Source organism: Hemicordylus capensis, chromosome 11, assembly GCF_027244095.1.
Source record: "Hemicordylus capensis ecotype Gifberg chromosome 11, rHemCap1.1.pri, whole genome shotgun sequence".
Lineage (NCBI taxonomy): Eukaryota > Metazoa > Chordata > Lepidosauria > Squamata > Cordylidae > Hemicordylus > Hemicordylus capensis.
Window position 1 is genome coordinate 28603777 of NC_069667.1, and position 26245 is coordinate 28630021.

General features: G+C 50.7%; 1 protein-coding gene across 2 annotated transcripts in view; it reads right to left on the reverse strand.

Annotated features, from left to right (window-relative positions):
- The window catches only part of TSPAN6 (tetraspanin 6), a 67211-nt gene that overhangs the window by 9908 nt on the left and 31058 nt on the right, over nucleotides 1–26245 (reverse strand). The window contains exon 7 of one of the 2 annotated variants that reach the window (XR_008311698.1): nucleotides 1173–1378. Coding sequence is in view for 1 of the 2 variants with exons in the window: in XM_053274414.1 (XP_053130389.1) it covers nucleotides 6249–6260 (12 nt within the window). In the remaining variant the exon portion in view is untranslated. Of the gene's footprint in view, nucleotides 1–1172; nucleotides 1379–5335; nucleotides 6261–26245 lie in introns of those variants that run through there. The other variant, XM_053274414.1, reaches the window with a different exon arrangement.

Below are 26245 nucleotides of genomic sequence, written 5' to 3' on the forward strand. Positions count from 1 at the left end.
TCACAAGGAAGCCAGAAGGAAGAGACGGCACAGGCTAGGCCTCCAGGAAATACCAGAGAGGGTCCCAATCCAGCAGAACACATGCAGTAGCAAAAAAAGAGGGAAACATGGGGGGTTGCAATGGGGCTGAATGGACCAAATACAACGTAAGGTCTGGTAAAGGGTCTTTCCCAACAAGGGTGGCCGAGGCTATTGCCATGGCTGAGGCAACAGAAAATATTGCCTTGCCCCATGACCCAGATGTGGGCCAGCCCCCTTTCAAAATTGATGGTGCAAGCTTTGAAAGTGGTGTGGGGAATGAGAAGAAGGGAAGGTTGTCCGCTTTTTGCAAGCTTTGCCAAGCATGTGAGGGGCAGAGGTGCTCCTTGCAAAGCTTGCCAGGGCCAGATCAGGTCTACAGGCCTCATAAAAGGGCCACCCCTGTTTCCCAAAGGTCCTAGGCGGAGAAGATGTCAGCAATTGAACCTGGGACCTTTTGCACACAAAGTGGGTGCTCTATCTCTGACCTACAGCCTCTCCAAGGATGGCCCAGCCAGACATATTGTAACCACAGTAGCAATCATGGGCACCCGAGTCACTTTTAATCATTATGTCAATTATTAAATCCAGATGTAAATTCTCCAGTCATAAGAACAGCCCTGCTGGATTAGGCCCAAGGAGGCCTGTCTAGTCCAGCATCCTGTTTCCCATAGTGGCCCACCAGATGCCTCTGGGCAGCCCACAGGCCTGTGACAAAGGCATGGCCTCTCTCCTGCTGCTGTGGCTCCCCTGCAACTGGAACTGAGAGGCACCGTGCCTCTGAGGCTGGAGGTGGCCCATAGATACAAGACTAGTGGCCACTGATAGGCCTGTCCTCCATGACCAAAGGACATGGATACTTTTCAGCTTGTTCAGATGATGTGGGCAAGATCCTTGGAGGTCGATGCAAGCCACATGGATTTTATGCCTTTGACTATCCTGGCTTAAGGTGGCCAGAGATGGAATGGCCAAAAGGGAGAGGAAAACACCAGCTGTCAAAGGAAGCAGTGGTAAGACCGTTGCTGAAGGAGCAGCCATCTAGGAGGAAGAACAGGCAGAGAAGAGGAATCCCATTCCATGCCCCTTTGCCACTGCGGAGGGAATGTCACCAATTATGGCATTTTGCACCAATACTAGAGAAGAGCATCTCTTACTTTAATGGCTTGTCTCTTGTTTCAGTTGACCCAAGTGGTTAAGTCTGTATCTTTGGATGCACTGTTACTTGATACGTGTTTCTCTGACAATGAATTGCTGGAAACAAGCTTGTTTTCCTTAGCTCCTTGTTGATTCACTCAGGACTGTCCAAAAGAATGTGATCTCCTCCTCTCTCCTAGGCAAGTGAAGACATGACAAAGAATGCCTGCAATGTAAGAATGTGAGATAACGGTGCTGAGCTTCAGAGAAAGGGTCACTGGGGAGTGGTCTTGCTTGTTACCAAAGTTGTAAATTTCCTAAAGGAGCAGCGTAGGGAGAAACTGGGTTTTAAAATATATGGTTAGACGCCGAGGGGAAGTTTTTAACATCAGGCCTTCTGTGAGCTTAAAATGGGAGTGTTTGGGAGCATTGATTATTTTTGTATACTGTAACTCTATATAACCCTATATTTTCTTTTTAATCTACTGTGTATTAACTTTTTTTTTCCCTATAGAGTGAAGCTCTTGCCTGGTGCCTCTAATTTTTTCCGTCCTTGTAATCCTTTTGATTGACTGATTGATTGGGCAGCCTTTTGACACAGCCTGGATGAGAAGAGTCTAGCTACCTGAAAGCTTAGGAGAATCCTAACTACCTGTCTCCAGAGCCTGGCCAATAAAGGGCTAGATGCAATCAGAGGAAGAAGCGAAGAGCAGGAGGGGATGCCACTCACACCAAGTTCCTCAAGAGCAGCTCCTCAGCCTCCCCACTAGCCAATAGCTTATGCCAGGTTCCGAGCAAGAGTCTCTCCCAGCCCTGCCTGGAAATGCTGCCACCAAGGGTTGAACCCGGGAACTTCTGCATGCCAAGCAGATGCTCTTCCATGAAACCCTGGGAGCTGGCCTTGGTGCTGCTCCTCAGTCAGTTCCAAGTCTCCAAGTCCTGATGGTTCCCTGGGAGCTGCTGGCCTTGGTCCTGTTCCTCGGCCACTTTCCCACCTTGCCCTACTCGTCTCCTCCCACTGTGATTCCAGTCTCCCACAACCCAGTGACTTCCTGCTGGAACAAGATACTGACAAACCATGATTGAGAGATAAGCTGGGAGTCGCAGCTGAAGCCAAGCGGCAAGTCAAGCAGGGACCAAGGTCAGGCAGCACAACAGACCTGGTCCAAGGAGACACTGAGCCCAGGCAGGAATCCCTGATAGCCTTCCTGTCCCAGAAGGATCCTATGAATGAGCAGCCTAGCTGAGAACTCCGTGCTCCAGCAAGGCTCATGGAAGTCAGCTAGCTAGCACTGTGCAGGTTCTGACATTCCCAGCCTTAATACCAAGTCCAAATCCCACCACCACCTCAAAGCTCACAGAGTGACCCGGGTCAGAAGAGGTGAAGGCAGTTCACACAATGATGAAAAGGGTAGGAGGTGCATCCTACCCAAGCTCCTATTCATCTGAGTAAAAAGCAAGGGGGGAGGAAGTGACCATCTGCTAAGCAGCAGCTGAGCTGGAAGGCTCCGTCCTATGCAACAGCTGTGCCCAGCTCTTTAACAAGGTGGGCTATAAAGCCCTCTGACTCGGCTGCTGCCTATCAATCACTTCCTCCCCTCCTACCTTGCTTTTTACTCAGATGAATGGAAAACAGAGATGATTGGGAAACATTTTTACAGAGATGACTGGAAAACAGGGGCCTATAGAGCTCCCACCCTTGGGTAGGAATCATCCCCTACCCTTGTCATCATCGTGTGAACTGCCTTCCTGTCTCTCAACTCAGCCTACCTCACAGGGTTCTTGTGAGAATAAAGGAGAAGGGGTAGGACCATGTATACTGGTCTGAGCTCCCAGAGGAAGGGCAGGATCAAAGTGAGATGTTGATGGTGTACATCTGAGATATCTTTAAGTGTACCCATACAACTGTGGAGTGAATACCGAGGTATGCGTCATCTATACACACATGAGGTGTGCCTCCATATTCACTTTACCGTCTTATTGTGAAATCAGCTTCATCTGGCCATTGTGGCTGGGGACGCTGGGAGTCAGCATCCAACAGCATCTGGGCGGCCAAGTTGGCAACTCCAGCTGTATGCAGGCGCACTCATTAAGGAAGCATGACTGGCTGCCATTCCAGGATTGCCACTGAATATGCAACTGTTCACATGATCAAATAGGGCGTGTGGAATGCATGTTGGGGAGCAGAAGCAGGATTGGCATTCAGCAAGCCCTGCTTGGCCATGTGAACAGTTCTAGACCCAGTGGCAACCCTGAGTTTCCCTCCATGCAAGTGTGAAGTGGTCCTTGACTGGAGTTGCGTGTCACATAATTTCAGGCACACTGTTTTCTGAGAGAGAGAGAGAGAGAGAGCTCTGTTACTGCAAGATTCCCAGGAAAATTATAATGATAACCCTACAGACATGGTTGATCCCAGTGTGCTGCTCATTTGAGTGTCTAGCAGAGTAGTTAAGGAGCAGTGCTGAGGAGATCATCAGCATGTTCATTATTTGATATTTCCACCCCTAATAGGGATGGGTTTAGCTGGAGCCATTAATACCACATCCACTTTGCAACTCAAAGTAGATTTAGCAGCTTCAGAATTAAGCTCCCATCCTGCCTCATTGGATGTATGCAAACACTCCAAGCAAAATGGATTAAGAATCCTATTACCGGTCCAGATAAATGCAGGCGAGGCGGGGAGGGAAAACACACAAACACATACTAGGCAAATGAAGTTGGTGCGAAAACAAAGATAACTGCACGTTGGGTTTTGATCTCAGTGTGCCCCGTCCTTTCCCCTTGACATATAATTAGCTTTGTCAAAGCCAAGACATTAGACAGTCAATGCTGCTGGCACTCTGTAAACCAGCCTGCAAGAAGAGACCGGGCCATACTAGCTGTCACTTCACTCTTCTGCTAACTGGGCAAAGAGGCAGCTTTTTAACATGGTGGTGATTCTCTTTATTGAGCAGGGGGAGAGTAACTAGCCCTCTCCACCCCCAGCACAGGACCTCCAGTGACCTTTGCTGGCGTCTATATTAGGTTTCCTTTTAGATTGTGAGCCCTTTGGGGACAGGGGACCATCTTATTTATTATTTCTCTATGTAAACTGCTTTGGAAACTTTTGTTGAAAGGGGGTATATACATATTTGTTGTGGTTGTTTTGCATTTGAGTCACAGGAAACTGATGCCAAACTGAAGGACGCTTACTTTCACCTATACCCCAGCAGGGGAATCTGGCCTCCGAGTTGGGGGGTCAACAGCCAAGGTGTTTGGTCTGACACATGGATAAGGTGCATCCTCCTCCGGGACACCAAGCAGATGGATGTTGGCTGTGAGGCTCAAATTTGCAGTGTTCTCTGCCAAGGATGCCCAGCTGTGGGGCTGCAGATGCTCCTGGACCACAACTCCCACAACAGCCAAGATGTTGTTGGACCACAGCTCAACACCCTCAGCCATAGTGACCATTGTGGCTGGAGGTGGTGGGAGGTGTCGTCCGACAGCCTCTGGGGACCCAAGGCTGGGAATCCCTGGCTTAGGCAACCCTTGCTCATTGGACATTTCACAAAGGCCACGTCTGTGCCAAGGGAAGGACCCTAACTCATTTACCAGAAGGTCCAGATCCACTGCCTGTCAGCAGCCTCTCCAGGTCGGGCTGGAAGAGACTCCTGCACCTGAAACCCTGGAGAGTTGCTGCCAGTCAGTGTAGGCAATCCTGAGCTAGATGGACCCGGGGTCTGACTCAGTGGAAGGCAGCTTCCTAGGTCGCCTGACCTGAGGACTGGGGAAGAAAACTCCGTCTCCACCCTGTGTTTGGGTCACTCCATGTCAGAAATGATTTATGAAATCAAGCCATTGCAGGGGTTGAGAGCAAAGAGACAGGGCACTCCCTATTCATAGATCTTCTCAACAACAACACTGCAAGATACACCCACCGTTTTATACTCTCCGGCCATGTAAGCATGAGAAAGGTATACCCTAGCATTTTGCATAACCATATAAAGCAACATGGTATGCAGGTGTGGCAGCTTTTCTGTTCCCCCCACTGATTCTGCATGTTCTGGTTCCTTTCCTCCCTCCCTCTGCCACGTGCACATTCGTTCAGTCAGTATTAAGTCCTAAGATGGCCACTGGGTTTTAAGATGGCAGCAGGTCGGCTGACTGGTTAGAGCAGGAAATTTTCATGATTCCACCGGACTATTCACTCTTTTTATATAGCACCATGCTACCAATTGTATCCAAGGTGCGCACAACAAAACATTCAACGTGATGTAATTCATATTGTCTACAAATGAACATTCCCTAGGGCTCCAGGAGGGCCCGGGTGACCCTTTTTAAAATCTGCCCAGTCAAAGACATATATACGTGCTGATACATCCCGTGCAACCCTCCTCCGCATGCCGACTCAAAAGGCAGTCTCCGCTGAGCTGGATTTACTACCAGAAACGTGTGCATGGAATCGGAGCCATATCTGAACAAGGGTGCTTTACTGGCAGAACAGAATGACATGGCCCTGCCCCAAGGAACTTACAATTACAATGAGAATAATGAGGGGGGCGGGGAGAGGAATAGGCAAAAGTAAGAGGGAATTAATGTGATCAGATCTGGCCCAGACTGGCCCCAGTACAGTTCAGGCTACCCTGAGGATATTCACCCTGATGGAGGGCTGGGGGAACTCCCATGGCTACCATTGGAAGCGTCCCCTCCCTTGGCAAACAGAAATCACTGTGCGGGGGTGCTGATGTGGAGTGTGATCCCCTATGGGAGGCAAAGAGTTCAAGGTGCTCTCCTTCTGTGCTACAGTCCTGGACTGGATCAGGGCCCCACACCATTGCTCTTTACACTTGACAAATCAAGCATACAGGCCCCAATCCCACAACAGGCAGGCACACTGTCTCCCTTGCTCCTTGAGTGCAATGAATGTTATGGTTTTATCCACCTTGTATTTCCTGCCCTTTGGAGCCAACCCTGCTATCTGGCTCTGTTTCCAGCAGCATCCCCAGGGACTAGCATCTTTGCCGTGTCTCTGCCAGGCTGTAGAACTTGGTCGCATTTCTCAGGTCCATTATGGAGGTGCACAAACGTAGATCTGCCGGTCTCACCTCTAGCTGGAATCAGCATTTTGGCTGGAAAGATACGGAAAAGAAACGATACGCTTGATTCCACCTGTATGGCCAGGGATGCTCTCTCTGGCTTTTGCTAATGTACTTTCCATCATCCCATTAAAAGAAAAACTCCCCAACGTTGCATCCAGCGGTTAAGTGCTGAGGAAGGGAGAAATGTTGAACTGGGTGTGGGTGTGGAAGCCGCTGGGAGAACAATGTTCACTCAGCAGCAAGGGAAAGAGAATGTATGTGGGGTGGTCAGTGCAGGTGGACTGCCGCTGTTGTGTCTAAGCCGGGGGTTTCAAGCTTGGGCCCTCGGAAGCGGCTGCACTACCATTCCCGCCACCCACAGCCACAATGGCCGGTCTGCGTGGCTGGCTGGTTCAGACCCACTCTGGCAGTCTCTGCAGCAAGCGCAAGGCCAGCTCTGAGCATCCGCGCCCACATCTCCCTTGCTGCCGAGACTGCCAGCCAGGCAGGGGAGGAGAGAGCTGAAGCAGAGCACACAGCAGCCAGTCAGGTAGAGAGGAAGGGGGGGTGCTGCCTGACACTCCTCCCCCTCCCCCGGAGAGGGAGCCCCTGGTGTAACATGCAGGGTGGCAGGAGGGTTCTGTATCCCCTGCAGAGGCTTCAAAGCACCCCTGGCTGAAAGCCCCGCCGTGAGTCAGACACTGGGGCGGCCCGTTTATATGCAAGCACACGTCCCCAACTGGACGTCTGCCGGTCAGAAATTCCAACACGACACTCTCAAACTGGCATCGGAACAGCAAGAAATGCTTGCCAAAGCAACTAATTAGTTCTCTTTTACAAATGAGAAAGAATGAGGCTGAGAAATAAGCGTTTAAGCTCCAGGCCAAGCCATGGCAGTGATTTCTCTTCCCCCCCACACTTTTTTTTTTTAAAGCTTCTAATTTTACTTTCAAGAACAACTTTTAAACTGTCAGGAGTCAGAAACCTTTGGAAACTGATTCCACCTCTCTCCGGGGTCTACTAGCAGGAGGTATCGGCCCACCTTCCTTCTGTCTGCCCCCCACTTCAGAGGACTGGGCATGAAAGGGGGAGACGATCCAAAAGGAGGGGCTGGTTCTGCCCCCTCCTAATGTGGCTCTGCTCAGTTCAGCCACTGGACCCGGAGCAGACTGGACCCAGCCCTCATGAGCACCGAGTCCCAAGATATCCTCCTCCGTGACTGTCCTGCAGCAGCTCTCTCTGTTGGAGCCCCCCTCCCATTCCGAGGGCGATTTCCTGCCTCCCTGGGGACGCTCCCACACCCCTCCTCCCCACCCTGGGAAGCAGGGCCCAGAGTCACTCACGCGCAGCCCCCTTGGAGCCATTTCTGAAAGGCGCCTGGCTCTGGAGGCTGCAGTGCCTCCGGGAATTGGCAGCTCCCTGCCTGGATGCAGCTACCCATTCAGAAAACAGCCGAGTGTTTCGCTGCTCCAGGCAAACACCTGTTGCTGAGCTGACGGCAGCCAGGCCTGGCGTCGCTCCTTGCCAGTGCCGAGGCCGGACTGGTCCCGCAGAGGAGACCTGTCCACCTGGCGCCTTCCAGAGATGCGGTCGGCAGGCTGGTCGTGGAGCCAAAGCAAACCACAGCAGGCAATTAATCACGGGCTTGGCATGGAATCCACCTCGGATCCTGCCATCCGCAGCTTCTGCCAGCCCCGTCTCCCCGTCTAGAGCTGGCCACTGGATTTTACCGTCATGCCGATTCGATACAAACCCTCCAACATGTCAGCGATGGAAACAGGGACCGTGCCTGGGACATCTCTATTAGAGTAGCCCTCCAGGGGAGAGGGAACGAAGCTCCTCTTGGGCTCGCAAGCGTGAAGAGTGCCCCCACAACCACAACCACCACCCTCTGCAAAGCAGGAAGCCTCTGCACTGCCGGCTGCTCTAGGGCTGGTTCTGTAGGAGTCGGTCCCGAGCTGACTCTCATGCCAAGAGAGCAACTCTTCTTTTAGTAAGGATATACTAGAACCGCATAATCATCCTACAAAACGTTCTCAACAAATTCATATCTGTTACACTTACACACACACACACACACACACACACAGCATCTGCAGGGTGTGAGATGTGCATGCATTTACTTTCATGGGTGCCTCAGCCCAGGAGTGTAGCTATAATGGAGCGGATGGGTTCAAAGAACACGGGGCCCCCAGCTCCACCCCTCCCTATCTCCTTCATGATCTCCCTCACCCCAAGGGGCCGCCGGAAAGAGGGGTGAACACGGACCCCTTCTCCCGTCACTACGCCCCTGACCCACCCAAACATTTTAAGAAGTCATTCCTCAAAATGCAAAAATAGAAACAAAAGAGGGAGAGTGATTCCACCAGGGACGGGGACCAGAAGACAGGCTGTCCCTGGCAAAGGGAGCCAGTGGGAAGGTATACAGCTACGATTTGCAACGCTGGTAGACCAGTCGGGATCTAGAACAGAACTTGTAACATTCAGCAATCACATTCAAGGCGGAGTTGGAATGATCTACGGCTGGAAGAGCAGCTTCCGGGAAATTGGCATCCCCTTCCAAGTTGGCAGCAAAGGGCAAATGATGGTGGTATGTATGCTTTGGCCTTCAGGGCCCAAGCAGTGAAGCAATATAGCCTTCCTGCTGTACTGGAGTAAAGTCTGGGGTCTGAAGAGTGAGGAGGTCATGGCAGAAACAGGACCTCCCTTGTTTCCAGGGAAGAGCAGGTGCTCCTGGGGTGGACAAGAAGAAAGGTGTTGGTGGGATCTGGGCCATGCTGCAGTGGGCATCCAGGGGAAACCCCCCCCCCCAAAAAAAGATTTGTCCTTTCAGGGGTTGTGCAGGTCAGGAAGTTAGCGAAGCAATCAGCAGCAGCAGCAGCAGCAGAAAGCAGTGAGGCCGGATTGAGCTAAGAATTTATTCAACAATCAGCCACAGTTCCGTTTCCTGCTGTCACTCACCTTCCCATCCCCGGGCCCAACAAACAACCTCGCTTACGGCACTGTTCGTCTGAAGGGGGCGCCTCCAGAGAATAAAATAAAATAAAATAAAATAGGAGGGGGAAGGCAAGTGCTCCTCCAGCGAGGGCTGTGGGATTGCACAGAAGTAAATGAATCATAATTCAGTTCAAGAGGTTTCCTTTTAAGTAAGTGACTGTTCTCTCTCCATGCCCCTTGCCTTGTAGTAAGCAAGCGGGATTGCACAGAAGTAAATGATTTAGTTCAACGGGCTTCCTCTTCAATAAAAAGTGCATGAGAAAGGGATGGATTCAGAAATCTGCTCAGCTGCATCATCATCATCATCATCATCATCATCATCATAATAGCCCTCCAATCTCCTCCCTCCCCTTCTGTGTTGACAAGTTCAGGTTATATTGGAAGCAAACAGAGGAGGGAGGTGTGGGGTTTGGGATCTGTGGGGAAGAAAGTGGGGGAAGCCAAGATTTCTCCCTGCCTGTTCCTCTCCCCACAGAGAGGGGGCGGAGGTCGGAGGAAGCAAGCATGGGTTGGGGGGCAAAGAACTGTAACATGCGGCAACATGCTGCAATGCATAAATTCTGTTGCAAGCCTCTCTACCACGGAAAAATACAGCTATTTTCCTGCAACACGATTAGCACATTATAGGGCCATAATGCATCATAAGCTTTCAAAAGAAGGGTCACTTATGGGACACGCAGCAGCAGCAGCAGCAGCAAGTAATCTGGAAGACGCCCTGGTCAACAGCTCAGACTCCATCAGAGTATATGTGAAGTTGGGGGGGTGCCCCAATGTGCATCACTTTACACTTGCCAACACTGAATCACATTTGCCGTTTTGTCACCCAGCCCGCTCCCCCAGTTTGGAGAGATCCTTTAGGAGCTCCTCACAATCTGTTTTGGATTTCACTACCCTACATAGTTTAGTGCCACCTGCAGATTTGGCCACTTTGCTGCTTACTGCAACTGGCTCCAGTGCAGATCCCTGGGGGACCCCACTTCTTACTCCCCTCGCTTGTGAACCCTTGTCCTACCTGGTGAACCATCCTGGGAACAGCCCTAAGGTTTCTCGGTGGCCCAGCCACTAAACCAGGCTGTATGTGGCTCATAACCATACCTAGATACCGGGGACTCAGCTTAAAGACAACAGCTCAGACTCGCCATGCCGTTTAGGTATCTGCTCAGTCAATCACCTATTTTCGCAGCCTGCAAAAACACAGGTTTCCTCGAGCAGACGGATGGCTGCGCTACACATATTCTGTGCCACATTTTAAGCAGGGAGAGACTAAAAATATTTGTGTTGCTGACAACGCAGCTCTTTGTGAAGCTGGAAACCTTTTGCATCTGCATTTGCAAATAGCCTGTTCTCGACAGTGCAGACCTTTCCAGTCGCCTGTCAGCTCAGCTTGCACTTCAGCCATGCTGTCAAGATGCCCAACAATTTGTTGGTGTCCTGTGAAGAAGCCTGAAATCTTGCAGGCTCCTACACCCTGAGTCCCATCAGAAACAGCCTTTTGCTTCTTCCCTGTCTCCCAAAGCAGCCTTGCAAGGGTTTGGCGCTCGGCTTGCCCTCTGAAATCAAGGACACCTTTTAGAGAACACAAGAAGTTCTTTTCTGCCCGACACTTTCTCCCCCCCCCCCTTCTCTCCAGGTGGGGCAAGGGCTGCTGTGAGAGCCCCTTTCAGGGAATTCAAGCTCGGGCGTCTGCCTGACCTACAGGCCACAGAAACAAACAAGCTCCAGTTTGCCGCAAATATGTACCTCGCAATGCACACAGATGCCAGAGGGACTTTCGTCTTTGGTGCCTGCTGCCAGTTTAGTTTCCCTCCCACTGGGATCGCTACTCCTGCCAGCCCCTTTGGACTCCCTTTGCTTCTAGGTGTCCACGAAGACGGCGGCATTCCTCCTTCCCTGCCCTCCCTGCTCAAGAGGGCAGCTTCCTTGGTGTGCTTACCTCCCTTGTTCCTTTGCTGCTCTCTCCCGCTCAACCTCCTCCCAGCTGCAAAGGTTGGTTTGTTTGGGTCAAGGAGCAAGAGAGGCTCTTGCATTCTGAAAACCCAGTGCTTTCTCCTGACACCCTGATGTGTACAGGTCCACAAAGAGACCCCTTTCCAGGAGACTTCCAGGCAGCGTGGATTGTTCAGGAATGTCGTGCTTTGAGGTTTTCCATATGGTGATTTATTACTGCTTCACAACAATCAAATTGTGGTGCATTCATACAAGAAATGACCCTTCCTGGCTTTCCCCCCCTGATAATTAGCCCTCCAATGCATCTTGTAACCGTCAGAAAAAAGTTGTACCTACAAATTGTCCTGGAAATGACAGTCAGAGATATAACATGAGTGTGCATGGAAAAGATCTGTCACAACTCTCTATTGGGGCAGCGGGGAGGTGGCCTTTGGGAGCGTTGCTGGTCCAGGCACGCCCCTCGGCTTGAGGTGGGTCCAGGTATTGAAGTGAGGGGTCCACTTCACCTGGCAGCCATTCACACAGGTTTGTGTTTTTCCTTCATGGGGTGCACAGCAGGATCCACAGATCTTTCCCATACTGTGAAACACATCTGAGATTTGCCAGCAGCAGCTGAATACATGATACCTTTTTTCTTTCTTTCTTTTTTCCATTGGCTCCCAGAGGATGTGTGTTCAGGTATGGGAGGGACGGCTGCTTGGCTGGGCTTCACCTGCCATTTTAAGCACACTGGAATCATGCCAAATTTGTGGGGGGCGGGTTGCACAGGTGAATATCTGCAGAGCCACCCCGGTGAGCATATGCAGATCCACCCCATACTGTGAGACACATCCGAGATTCTCCAATAGAAGCAGAACTCTGTGTCAACTCACCCTGGGCGAGGGGTTCACACCACACCACAACCATCCTTTGTCAACCTGTGCTTTCCCTGTGCTTAAATCATCACATTGATGAATGGGGGCCATCTGGCTTTGAGAACAATGGCACGGCTGAGCAATAACCACATGTGTGAGCTGCTGGTAGCACTCTCCTGTTTCTCCCAGTTCACAACCAAAACAGGAGAGCACACGGACAAGTGATGGAGCATCTGCTTAGCAGGCACAAGGCGGTCCAAGACTCCTCCATCGCTGGCAGCACTGTCTACTTCTCCTGCCTGCCACCTTGGAGAAGCCGCTGCCAGTCAGTGTAGACAATACTGAGCTTGACAGGCCAATTCTCTGACTCGGTATAAGGCAGCTCCCTCTGTTCCCAACCGGCAAGCCTTATTCGCCAGTTATGTCCAACATTCATGCAGTCTAGCCCTACTCCGTCATTCTGTCATATGAGGGTACAGATGTCTGCACACTGGTGCGTGTCGTTGGGTGAACAGCTGCACCGGCACCACCTCATTTGAGGCACAGGATCCATCCTCCAGTGCACGGTATAGACAGGGAGTGTCCTCTTGCTGCAACACAACCTGTGAGGGACGGTGCCTGCCTACAGAGCTGCACCTGTGGAGAGCCCATGGGGGAAGCGTGTTGACCCTCACATCTGGACAGGGCTGCCGAAAGCACTGGTGGTTGGCTCCCCATGGAAGAGCCCCACGCACTCCGGAACAAAGCCGTGAGCCCTGACTTCCCAAGATGGTCTCGAAGCCTCTCTCCCGTCTCCCAGGAGCACAGACAAGACATTAAGCTGGAAGAACTCTGTGGCTGACATCATAAAACCTGACCTATTATATGATGAGTTGGAGATTTCTCACCGACATTAACGAGTCTCTCAGATGAGAGCAAAAGCACTAAAATCATGCCAAGGGAGGACGGCTTCGGTCGACTGTTCTGCTCCCACCCACCCTTTTATTGCAGCCGCTTTCTGGTGCTGCTTCGAGGACATTTACAATTTTGACATTTGAATCCACCTCCTCCCCATCCGCAACACTTGAACTTCCTCGGAGCAAATATTCCAAAGGTAAGTAATTTATGAGTGATGTGTTGTTAAATTGGAGACCTGCAGATAAAGCTTTGGCTGGTTAGTTCAAATCCACGTGGGATTTTTACGCTGACCTCCTCGGCGGCTTCCCTGCCCAGGTCGACTCAAACGCAGCGTCTTCCAGCCTTCAGAGTCCTCTTGCTGTCCATGCCAGCAACACGAAGACCTGCCTGTCCCTAGACCCCGTGAGACCTTGTTTTTGCCAGCGATGCCAATCTCACCGAATTCTAGAATTGGAAGGAACCTCAGAGGCCTTCTAGCCCAACCCCTTCTTTGGTGCAGGAATCTGCCCCAGCAGCCCTGGTGGATGAACGCCCAGCTCCTGTGCTGCTCTCTTGAGCTGAGCGTTCCCTTTGTTGACTTGAGGGTTCATTGATTTATCCAGTTCTTGTTTGTTGCTGGTGTCAATTGTCTCAGAAGCCTTCATGGGCAGAAAGCTGGTATATCAATCTTAGACAGATATGGATAGGCAGACAGGCAGGTGCGCAAGGAAGGAGGGAGATAAATGCACAGATGGACATCCAGATGTGCAAGGTGGGAGGGAAGGGGATATGCAGAACAGGCAGACATCCAGATGTGGAAGGCAGGAGATGGACAGGTTAGGAACATAGGAAGCTGCCATATCCTGAGTCAGACCCTTGGTCCGTCTAGCTCAGTATTGTCTTCACAGACTGGCAGCGGCTTCTCTAAGGTTGTGGGCAGGAATCTCTCTCAACGCTATCTTGGAGATACCAGGGAGGGAACTTGGAACCTAGGTGCTCTTCCCAGAGCGGTTCAATCCCCTAAGGCAGTGGTTCTCAACGTGTGGGTCCCCCGATGTTGCTGAACTACAACTCCCAGCATCCCTAGCCCCATTGGCCTTTGGTTAGGGATGCTGGGAGTTGTAGTTCAGCAACATCTGGGGACCCACACATTGAGAACCACTGCCCTAAGGGGAAGATCTTACAGTGCTCACACATCAAGTCTCCCATTCATATGCAACCAGGGCAGACCCTGCTTAGCTAAGGGGACAAGTCAGGCTTGCTACCACAAGACCAGCTCTCCTCTCTCTGGTTGTGCAGGCAGACTTCCAGATGTGCAAGAAGTGAGGAAAGAGATAGCAGATATCCAGATGTGGAGGGTGAGCAGGAGATAGCTGGAACAGGCAGGTATTGAGATGTGCAAGGAGGCAGGCAGACAGAGGCAGACATCCAGATGTGGACAGAAATGGATCTACATGGGCAGGCAGATATCCAGACGTGCTAAAGGATGGTGTGAGGCAGCAGGCATCCAGACATGAAAGTTGAGGTACCAACATCCAGATGTGCAAGGAGGGAGGGAAGGAGACAGACCAGGCAGGCATCAGATGTGAAAGGCAGACGGATAGATGTGGACAGGCAGATAGTCAGACATGCAAGGAAGGCAGTAGGTAGGTAGCTAATAGAAAGACAGCTAGATCATGCGCGGCTTACAGCTCGGGTTTTCTGCCTCCAAGCACAAAACGTGCCCCATCAGTAGCTGGTTTGGGGCCAAGGGATTGCCACTGGAGGCTGAGGCATGAGGCCCATTGTTGTCCTCATCTGTGCTCGTTCTCCTCAACAGGCCTGTCATTTGCATGAGATATTTATTGCTCTTTACACATAACGAGGCACTTAAAATTCCACAGCATGCACAACGAGCAGAGATTTACCTCTGGACATACATTAAGCATCAAAAGAAACGTATCATAAGAGCTCCAGAACAACTTCACATCACTCCTGTTACCATGTCCCTCTCACTCATAATGAGACTCCACACATCACACAGTCCAAGCAACGACAACAAAAAGCCTGAAAAGCTTCTTCTCTTGCCAGCAAAGACGAGCATGAGCGTATGCGCCAGGGGAACATGGGAGGCGGCTGGCAACATTCAAACTCCGTTAGCTAGACCAGAGAGATCAGATGGTGGCAGTGAGGGGGAAGGAGACCCTTCCAGGTTTTCTGAGGAGGAGAAATGTGTCCCCCAAGCAATTCCACATCCACAAAGAGAATCGAAAACAGCCCTGGGTGCCCCTCACTTGCCAGCGGCAGGATCCATCGACTGGCCCCGTGAGACATCTTCTTGGGGTCTCACATGTACACCTTGGTCATGCACACCCCACTAAACTTCCCAAGGATTTGTCCAAAGACAATATTAAGGGGGGGGGGCAGGGTGGAAGGAAGAGCAGGCTGCAGCCAACGCTGCTTTCTCCTCGTTCCTGACTGGCGTGTGAGGAAGAATCAAAGGGTTTAGTCAGTGTTGGTTGTGGAGTGCCCAGTTAAGTGTGCAGAGAGGAGCCTTTTAATGTGGTGGGGCTTCGCTCGTATTGAGCAGGGGGAGAGTAACTGTCCCACCTCAGCCCAACACGGGGCCTCTCCAGCGGCTTCTCCTTGGTGTTTCTTTTTAGACTGGGAGCCATTTTCTCATTCCTTTGGCTACATAAATCGCTCCTGGGCACTTTCCAGGTTAGCCGCTCAACAGAAGCAAAATGCTTCCATTCAGGCAAATTGCATTCAAAATGTAAATAGAAAAGCACCCAGCAGGGGGAGCAGTCTTGCGAAAACTAACAACCCGAAAAACAGCGGCTTTTTTATGCCAGATATACGACAGCATAGCCCTATATCATCACAGCGATTAAATTTGAAACAAGGCATTGGAGATATGAACGGCACCCTGCTGTCCACGTAGGGACTGTGGTGTCACAACACAGGAAGTGTGGATTGGAAGCCCACTTCTGAGATACATCGTGACCCCAATGCAGGGTCTAATCTGGAAAGTGCCCCGAGAACCCCCTTTTGCAGGAAAGCAGAGTGGGATACAACATTGCAGGATAAACCTGCAATGGAAAAGCCAAGCGTCTGGTTACTGCGCCACTTATTTTGAACCAGTTTTTACTTATTTTTTATTGCTAAATTTATACCTCGCCTTTCATTAAGAAAACCCCAAGTTTCCACATTGTGGTTAGGACGGTCAGGGTTTGATTCTAGTTCAGATTCAAGAGAACCCAGAGATTTTAGGTTCAGCTTAAGGTCTGGTTCCCAGGGCAGGTGAGAGAACCGTTCTGAAACCGTTTTGGGGTTTAGGTGCGGTTTCACTCCCTGATGCTAGGAACTGTGTGTTTACGGCCAGAGAATTCAACTCCAGCCAGGCTTCGGTATGCATCTCCCCAGTTACGGAAAGTGAAAGAGACTCCAGGATTAAAAGAGAATGTATTTCCTGTCATATAACAAACAGGGTCGCACTGTAGGAGGTTCTCCTGCAGAAACCATGTAACCCTTCACCTTACATTCCTAGATGCCGCTTTGTGAATTGCACCTGATCTGCATCGCTGAAAAATACAAAGCGTCTGGCTTGCCCTCTCGGCTGTGGAGGTGTGCACACTGCTATAGCAACTGGGCCGCCTTCCCCCGCTTGCCTGCCTACCTGGCAATCCAGATGGAAAGCTGAGGACGGGGACATGCGTGCCTGAAATGTTCTGGTGGCACACGCTACCTTTGACACCCTGTTGAATGTGTGATCCCACCAGATTCAAGGCAGCATTTTTCTAAGGGAGTAGAAGAAAGGAAGCACGTTTTTGAACAGCAGGTTGCCATCACAAAGGGTTGCATCAACCGGGGGTGGGAAAGGCCCGCTTCCCTGTTCCTTGACAAATACGGGAGGGCGTGCCTCATCTACGCTTTTGGAGAAGAAGGCCTGTCTAGTCCATGAGCCCGCGAGGGTGGTCAGGACCATCTGGGGGGGACAGATGCTCTTGGGGATCTCTGATAGGCTCTCCGCCCCGAGAGATGAGAGAGCTTGTCCAGACTTCTGCCTCTCCGCGCATTATCGGGCTTTGATTTTCCTGACCATCAGGCCTATAGCAGCCAATTTACAACAGCGTTTAAAGTGTTTTGAACAGACAAAAATGACTATCAAATTGCCAGAGGAATAGAAATGGAAGTTGACAGGGATGTCCTCCAAAGAGTACTCCATGGAGAGAGGACAGTTGGTTCATAGTTACCTTGACTTGTCTCTCAGTGGTTAAAAGATACAAACAACCCTACTGAATCCTGAAGCAACGGGCCATCTAACCCAGTATCCTGTTTCTGCCAGTGGCCAGCTAGATGCCTCTGGGAAGACCACCAGCAGGGTATGGCTGCCACAGACAGAGGTGGCAGCCTCAGGGGGCAGAGTCTTGGGCGGCCAGCAGGATGGCAAGAGGCCTCCTGCTGTCACCCTCAGAGCTGCTCTTCAGGGCCAACCTGGTCCCGGCAAACTTTGCAAGTCACATCTCTCCTCACATCTCTCTTGCAAAGCTCCTCCCAGGTGGAGAAGAGGCAGCTGCTGGCAACCTTCCCTCCTGCCGGCCCCCTCGGCACTTTCCAATGGGATCAAGTCTGTCTTGCAGTAATGAGCATGAATTGTCCCCTTTGCTCAACAGGGTCTGCCCCGGTTTGCATTTGGATGAGGGACTACATGTGAGCACTGTCAGGTAATCCCTTGGCGGGGATGGGACCATAGCGCAGGGGAGAGCACCTGCTTGCACGCAGAAGGTCCCAGTTTTACTCCCTGGCGGCGGCAGTGGCAGCATCTCCAGGGCGCTTTCCAGATGACAGGCTGTTCAATCACACTTTTTCGTGCAGTTATATTTCCACAGGGCTTGACCATGACACAATCCCTGAGGCTGGTGTTCCTAAAAGAGCATCCCAACAGTTATCGCAGGAGCCCTGTGGGGAACTCTGACACTTTGCCATTGGGTAAACATGATGTCTGAAAAGACTTTTGGAAACGATGCCCAGGTCCACTGGGCCTAATTATTCTGTTTATTGTATTCCATCCAACTGATAAGTCCATCCCTGCAAATCCAAGATAATGATCTCCTGTTGGGTGAACCCAACAGAATAATACCAGAATAATACCCCGATCATAAGCACATACCAGGGCTGCTCAACTTCGGCTCTCCTGCAGATGTTGGCCTACAACTCCCATAACCCCTGGCTATTGGCTACTGTGGCTGGAGATTATGGGAGTTGTAGTCCAAAAACAGCTGTGGGAGGGCAAAGTTGAGCAGGCTTGACATAAACCACCTGACTGTATGCATGTTTACTCAGAAGCAATGTCCTGATGGTATGCATGCATGTCTACACAGAAGTAAGCCCTGTTATCAGCAGGGCTTGCTCCCAAGTCTGTGTATGCATGAGATTGCAGCCTCAGCCAGAAGTCTCACTGATTTCAGTCAAGCTGCTTTCTAATAAGTGTGCATATGCATACTACTACTACTGCTGCAACTCCTACTATACCACGTTTCGACACAGAATTGCAGTCTAGGATTGTGGGAGCTCCCAAGAAAACATGCACCAGATGAGAGAGAAGTTCATCCAAAAACCGGTTATTCCCAAATGTCAAGACCAGCTCTGACACCTTCCTCCTCCCAAGCAGCATCCATACAATCAATCGCAACTCTGTCACACCAGCCCCATTCATGCCCGTGGAATTTATCTCCTTCAAATAAAACCACAGAGCCAGCCTGTTTGCAATTCCACAGGCATGACGCCAGCTCTTTCTTCCCTGCAAAAATGGCTCTCACTTTATCGGCATCCTGAGTCTACAATCCTTTGAGTTGCCGGTTTAAAAGCATCCCAGCTCTGTCAGGTATTAATGCCAGCCCTTTTGTCAGTGGCACTAAAGAGGAGGAGACAGCCTCGCTGATGGCCCATCAACACCCTGAATCACTTTCAATAATTACAGCTCCATTCCTTGGAAAGTAAACATTGCTAATACAGCCAATAAATCTTCCCCCTCGACCCTGCCCCACAAAAAAATCAAAGCACCCTCTCTACTCCCCAGCCTTTCAGCCACACCATCTCTTTGCCAGCAGGCAATCCCTCACCTTAAGAGGTTCACTTCATTAAAAAGGGTGCCACTAATACCAGACAGCCATCCCAACATCTTGCAGTGACTTCATTATCCTCCAGTTGCTCGTTAACACTTTCAGTGGTTGCTGCGGTTCCCAACGGAGGTGCTGGGAGATGGAAGGAAGAGAGCAAACCAGCGGGGCCTATTTAGAGGCGCAGCTATAAATGAGCAAGGGGGACAAATATCCCTCTCCCCCCACCCCAGGGACAGAGCCCTGGAGATGCTGCCAGGAGGCTTTGCAGCAGGGCATCTATCCCGAATCTCCTTCGAGAGAGAGAGAGAGAGAGTGTGCGTTCACACACCAGCCAAACATACCCCAAAGTCCCTTCAAGATTCTTAGACCCACCCCACACACAAATCGGGCATTGTCTTGCAAATTCTAGCTTATCTTGAGGTTTTTAAAATGCTGGTTTTAAGCTACTTTTTTCTGAAAACGCCAGGGCAAATAGGGAGAGGCACTGACATAGAATTATTAGCATGATGAGAGGGATGTTCTCTTTACAAATGCAGATGTAGCTCTTTAGGAATCTCTCTCCCCCCACCATTGGCTAGAAGGAAAACACGGAGGCTTGCCATGTGAACTTGCATCAAAACAAAACCCGAGAGCAGAGGGGAGTGGCTGCTTCCCCCAATGCCGCAAGTGTGATTCAAAGTGGCTTCACTCAACATTTATTAATTGTTGTTAGCTGCCCAGAAACATAAGTTTGGGAGGGGTATAAACTTGATAGATAGATAGATAGATAGATAGATAGATAGATAGATAGATAGATAGATAGATAGATAGATAGATTTAGTCCACAGCATGAAGCCACGTGCGAATAACTCCCAGGGAGTGAAGCTGGGAGCTTCTGCCTGCAAAGCAGAGACAATATTGCTGAGTTATGGACCATCCCTAAGCTAAGCCTCAGGAACAGTGTGGACGGCGTGGTTCATCCTGGCATGGGCCTTTACAGGCCAAATCCTGCAAATGAATCGGAAAGTCCCAATGATTGATGGGGTCTCGCTCGACTATCTTCCACGCATGAAAATCCTATATATATAAAAAATTGGTTGTCAAGTGTGTGTTTTCCCCTGATCTCCCAATGATTTCTTGCTATCATTCTTTCATTACTCGTACTCCAATAGTTTCCGATAACTTTTCAAAAAGTTGTCCTCTGATATTAGTTCCGCAGTGACATCCTTTAATGCAATTTCACCTCCTCCTTTATCTCCAGTACCTTTCCCCTTCATCTTCTCCATGGGAAAAAAGAAGTCATCGTTTGGGGGATGGATTTGTTCCTTTGTACTTGCTGCATATTTCCTCATCCTTTCAAATGCTCTTTTCTGAAGCGACCCTATTAATTGCCAGATTTCAGGAAGTCCCTCGGCTTTTGCTTCCTGCTCAGGTCTGACCCGCTACTCTGTTTTTAATGATGGGACCCAAACAAGGTTTGACCGCAGTCACCTTTGCAGGATTTCTTGGGAACATTCCTCGTTTGATCATCTTCAACCATGTTAGCGATCCTCTGCGTTTCCTCTGAATTCTGTTCTACTCACTTAGATCAGCTTTATTCTTTTTTCTTCTCTTATTTTTTTGTTTTTATGATGCTCAGCATTGAGAGGACGAGTTTGGAGACTCCTAGCATGAAGCTCGGAGAGTCAAGCCGCTGTTTTGCCAGGCGTTTGGACAGGGCCCTTTCAGGAGCAGCAGCCATGGAAAAGGCTGTGGCAGGACATTGCTCCCCCTGGCACAGGACAGTTCCTTGGGGAAAGGATGAGAGGCAAAAGTGACCAATAATGCCAGCCGTCAGAAAAGTGCCGAAACCCGTTTGCCTGGCATGCTGGCGCTGCTGGTCACCTTCTCAAAATCCATGAGCTCCTCTCCCGCCAAATGAAAGCCCAGATGCACCCACGGAAGCAGCGATGCACAGGCACCACCACACAGGAAGCTGCCCTGTCCTGAGTCAGACCACTGCTCCATCTCGCTCAGTACTGCCGACACTGACTGGCAGCAGCAGCAGCTCTCCTCCGTGGCTCCCGGCAGGAGCCTTTCCCAGCCCTCGCTGGAGAGGCTGCTGCCAGGAACCAAAGCTGGGAGGGCCTTTGGCATGGAAGGCAGGTGCCCTCCCACGGTGGCACAGCCCCATCCCCTCAGGGGAATGTCTTCTAATGGTTGCAATATCTTTCAGCACTGACATGGCGTCTCCAGTCCAAATGCCAGTGCAGGCAGACCCTACACAGAGGAGGAGGAGGAGGAGATTTGCTAGCCACCCCCTAACACATTGTTCTCTGAGTGGCTCACAGTAACACATACAATCAGCACACATAAAGCCAAACCAAACCAATGCAAAATGAAACAATGCAATGCAAAGGCATGCTTAAACCTTTTAAAGGCCCTAGAACAGGACCTACAAGTCTTTGCTAATGGGGACCACGATTCCTGCTAGGCATCACAATGCATCCATCCTGCCTTCCGCTGCACCACGTCTTGCTGCTGCCTCTTTAGCTCTCTACACTGACCGGTTGTCGAAGCTGGCTGGATGCAGCAATCGGTCCCTGCAGACCATTTAGCGGCAAGTGCTGATGGGGCAGAAAACAGCTTATGAGGTTTTCATGGTCTCCGCACTGGAAGCCTCCCCCACTCATTTAAGCAAAAGTGTTGATGTTTGCCTCCCACCCCGTCTTCACCTGCAAAACAGCAGCCTGAAGAATCCAGACCCAAATTACACACTACATCGGGGGTGGTGGTAGTTGTTCCCCCACCGTTTGGTGGTCTGGTTTTGCGCAATTGTATGAAGCACAAAAGACTGCTGGGAACTTCCCCTTATGTATGGAACGGAGCACATAAGAAGAGCCCTGCTGGACGAGACCCAAGAGGGCCAGCACCCTCTTTCCCCACAGTGGCCCACCAGATGCCTCTAGGAAGCCTACGGGCCAGAGGCGAAGGCAGGCCCTCTGTTCAGACGAGGCATCCTGCGTCTTGACCGGGAAGTAGCCTTTGGCCATCAAGACAAGTTGCCATTGATACAATTGCACAAAGCAGGGAGTGTAAGGCAATAAAAGCAACAAGCATTTACAGCAAGAACAAAAGTGAATATATGGAGAGAAAAGGAAAGAAATACAATAACGGTTTTGAACAGCCGGGTAAAATTGACTGATACCAGCATTCAATCCAGCAGTCAGTCAGGTAAAAGTCAGCCGGAAATGAGGCAAGACTGAACTGTCTTATGAAGGCTTAGAGTAGCCAGTTCAAGAGACCCACCTTTGGAGTGTGCCCAGATTCGACTCCTCCTTCACAGATGTGTGTGGCCACGCAGGTGACAGATTTGGGGAACCATTCGAGGGCGTCAGATCGTCAGTTAACTTGTCAGTTCATTGGGGAGGAAAGCTGTTCTTGCAGTAAAGCAAAGGGTGCCCTTCGAGTCGGTGTCGACTCCTGGCGCCCACAAAGCCCTGCGGTTTTCTTTTGGTCAAATACAGGAGGGGCTTGCCATTGCCTCCTCCCACACAGTCTGAGTAATCAGCATGAATTGTCCTTTTGCTAAGCAGGGTATGTCCTGGCTTGCATTTGGATGGGTGACTACATGTGAGCAGTGTCTGATGTAAGATATTCCCTTTAGGGGAATGGGGCCATCGAGTGGTATAAGGCAGCTTCCCATGCTGGCCTTCACAGACTCTTCGGCATTTTGAGAGCCGGCCTTGTAGTATCAAACATGAACGGGCCCCTTTGCTAAGCAGGGCTTGCCTTGGTTTGCATCTGGATGTGTCACTATCTGTGAGCACAATCCCTTGGGGAAGGGCTCGGTGGTACAGAACCTGCTTGCATGGAGAGGGAAGGTCCCACTTTCACTCCCCGGAATCTCCAGGCAGGGCTGAGAAATCCCCCGGTCTGAAACTACTGGGGACCTGGGCCAAGCAATATTGGGCTCCTTGCCCAGGGCCCCAACACACCTTGGGCCAGGCTGCCCTGCCTTCGTGTGACTTCTTATAGTGCAGGGACAATCCGTGTATCTGGCAAAGTTCCTAACAAGGGTGGCCTGTGTGAGTGACAGAGTCTGCGAGAACCTCCTGTGTGTTGCTGGGGGGGATCAAGAGGAGCCCGTCTCTGTCCTCTCTTTGCCATTCAGTTGGCATGACATCCTTCCGGCTGCCAGCCTCCGCCCAGCAGGCTTGCTGCAAAATTCATTATCAGTTCTTGCAGTCACTGCCACCTTTATTGTGTTCTGCATTTACAATAATTAGGCCCATAAATGCTGATTTATAAAAATGACAAACAAGAGAATTTCCAGGGGAAAGGAAAAATGGGTTTTCTATATTGCACAGCTCTTCACAGAGGCAACACCCCCACCAGCAGAGAGCAGACATTTTACCGCATTTACCCAAATAGATGACAACGCCAAATGTGAGATGGCCCCCTAAAAACCAGACATTAAATACAGGCGATACCTGGATTTACCTGAAAGGACGAGGACTCTACATTTAAGATACCTGCTTATCTAGAACCTTATCAGACTGGCTTTCTCCCCTCCTATCCTGCAGCAAAATCTCTGGAAATCAAGATGCTTTGATGCTAAAGTGCAGAAAAGTGTGCAGTTGAGTCGGTGTCGACTCCTGGCACCCACAGAGCCCTGTGATTGTCTTTGGAAGACTACAGGAGGGGTTGACCATGGCCATCTCTCGGGCAGTCTGAGATGATGCCTTCCAGCACTTTCCTATATCGCTGCTGCCTGATATAGGTGTTTCCCATAGTCTGGGAGAAACATACCAGCAGGGATTTGGACCAGCAACCTCTGGCTTGGTAGGCAAGCCATTTCTCCTCTGCACCATTAGGTGGCTCACTTTGATGTAAAAAAAAAAAACCCACCCTTATTTTGTCTATGTAAAACTGTGTCCCAGTTGCCATTCTGTGATGACTTTGCCTCTCCAAGCTGCTCTTTCATGCTGGGCTTCTGCAAAAAAACAGCCGGAGAAGAGCCTTCGGGTGGCCTTTTCTGGTCACGCCTCGCCTTGCGATTTTGTTCGAGAACAGTAGATGGCGGCAGCATCATACCTGTCAGCGGAGCTGATCTTTAAGGAAAATCCAGAACTGCACAGTGGGATGCGAGTGCAATTCACCGGTGTCCACTGCGACTCTGCAGCACACAGGGAGGCATTCCCCGTGTCTGTGCACACATACTGTGTCGCCTGGAGTGACCTTGCTCCATGACACATTCAGAGGCCCACACAGAGCGAGAGGAAATCCTCAGGGCTGGGAATGTGACAACCCAGTTGAAAAAGAGCCTGACATTCACTGGGGAAGACTCTGTGGGGAGCAGAAGTGGAGTCTGCAGGAAAGATCTTTGGGGGGGGAGGAAAATGGGGACGTGGGAGCAGGGCCTGGGTTCTAGAGGAGCCTGGACTCCTGCTACTCCCCAGTTGCAGGGGCGTAACAGCGGGAGAGAGGGCCTGCCCCCTCCACTCCCGCCTGTGGGCTTCCCAGAGGCAGCATCTGGTGGGCCACTGTGGGAAACAGGAGGCTGGACTAGATGGGCCTCCTTGGGCCTGATCCAGCAGGGCTGGGCTTAGGTTCTTATGACTATTCACTTGATTCAATGAATTGCTTAAGAGGCAGATGATCAAAAATGCAATGAAGTATAAATCTGCATATTGATTGATTGATTAAGTGCCGTCAAGTCGGTGTCGACTCTTAGCGACCACATAGAGAGATGCTCTCCAGGATGATGATCTGTCTTCAACTTGGCCTTGAAGGTCTCTCAGTGGTGCATTCATTACTTTCGTCATTGAGTCCATCCCCCTTGCTGCTGGTCGTCCTCTTCTTCTCTTTCCTTCCACTTTCCCCAGCATTATGGACTTCTCCAGGGAGCTGGGTCTTTACATAATGTGTCCGAGATATGATAGTTTGATCCTGGTCATTTGTGCCTCGAGTGAAAATTCTGGATTGATTTGTTCTGGGATCCATTTGTTTGTTTTCCTGGCTGACAATGGTATCCTTGAAAGTCTTCTCCAGCACCAAAGTTCAAAAGCATCAGTGCTTTTTCTATCTTTCTTTCTAATCTGCATATTACCAAAACCATTATAGAGGCCTTTCTCCTCAACAAAGGAAACTGTTTTCTCCAGAGTCAAACCCTTGGTCCATCTAGCTCAGTATTATCCACACTGACTGGCAGCAACTTCTCCAGGCTTTCAAGCAGGAGACAGAAGTCTCTCCCAGCCCTACCTGGAAATTTTTCACACAGGGCTTTTAAAGCCTTTCAACTCACATCTCCTCTGGAATGGATTTACCCCGAAGTCCCTGCGAGTTATCAGGGAGCAGTTCACACACAATTCAGGTTTTTCACTGCACGTTAAGAGTGCAGCCCGATTTATATCCAGGGTAAAAAAAAAAATCAAAAGTTAGTTTTGTGGGGACAACTTTGAGTTCACAGTAAAGCCTCCCCATAAACTCGCGATAAAGCTTATTGTGTGTGTAGCAAAGTCCCTGGAGATGCTGCTGCTGCTGCTGCCAGGGTGTGAACCTGGGACCTTCTGCATGCCAAGCAGATGCTCTACCCCAGAACCCGGGTTGCCCACCTGTGCACTAAGCGATGGCCCCATTCCCCAAAGGGAATAGCTTGCAGTGCCCACATGTGGCCGCCCATCCCAATGCATGCAGGTCCTGCTTGGCAAAGGAAACAACCATTCATGCTTGCTTCCTCCTGCAGGCAAAGGGTATGGTTTTCAGAAAAACTTGGTGGAGATATCTGAAGGCAGGGCAAGGCCAGCCGGCCCACCCGTGAAGCAGGGTGAAGCAGGCCCCTTCAGGCGGCAGAGGGCAAGCTAGTCTGCAGGGGGCACTGCAGCCCACCCCCACAGCAACCTGCCCGTCCGAGCCCTGCAGCGGAAGAAGAGCAAGATGGCCCCACACGGCTTTGCTTCTTCCTTTCCGAATAGAAGAGGAAGGAGCAAGGAAGGCACCGTGGGTGTGATACTGATGGCAGGGAAGAGGAAAGGTGTTATCTGGAGCTCTGTTTTCGGCAACAAAAGGCCAGCCAGCTGGCAATGGCCAAGGAGCGGTCACCCTTTCAAAGACAACTCCATGGATTAAGCCCAGGGAAGGAGGTTTAGTGAGCCAGCGTGGTGTAGTGGTTAGAGTGCCGGACTAGGACCGGGGAGACCCATTCAGCCATGAGACTTGCTGGGTGACTCTGGGCCAGTCACGTCTCTCTCAGCCTAACCTACTTCACAGGGTTGTTGTGAGGAGAAACTCAAGTATG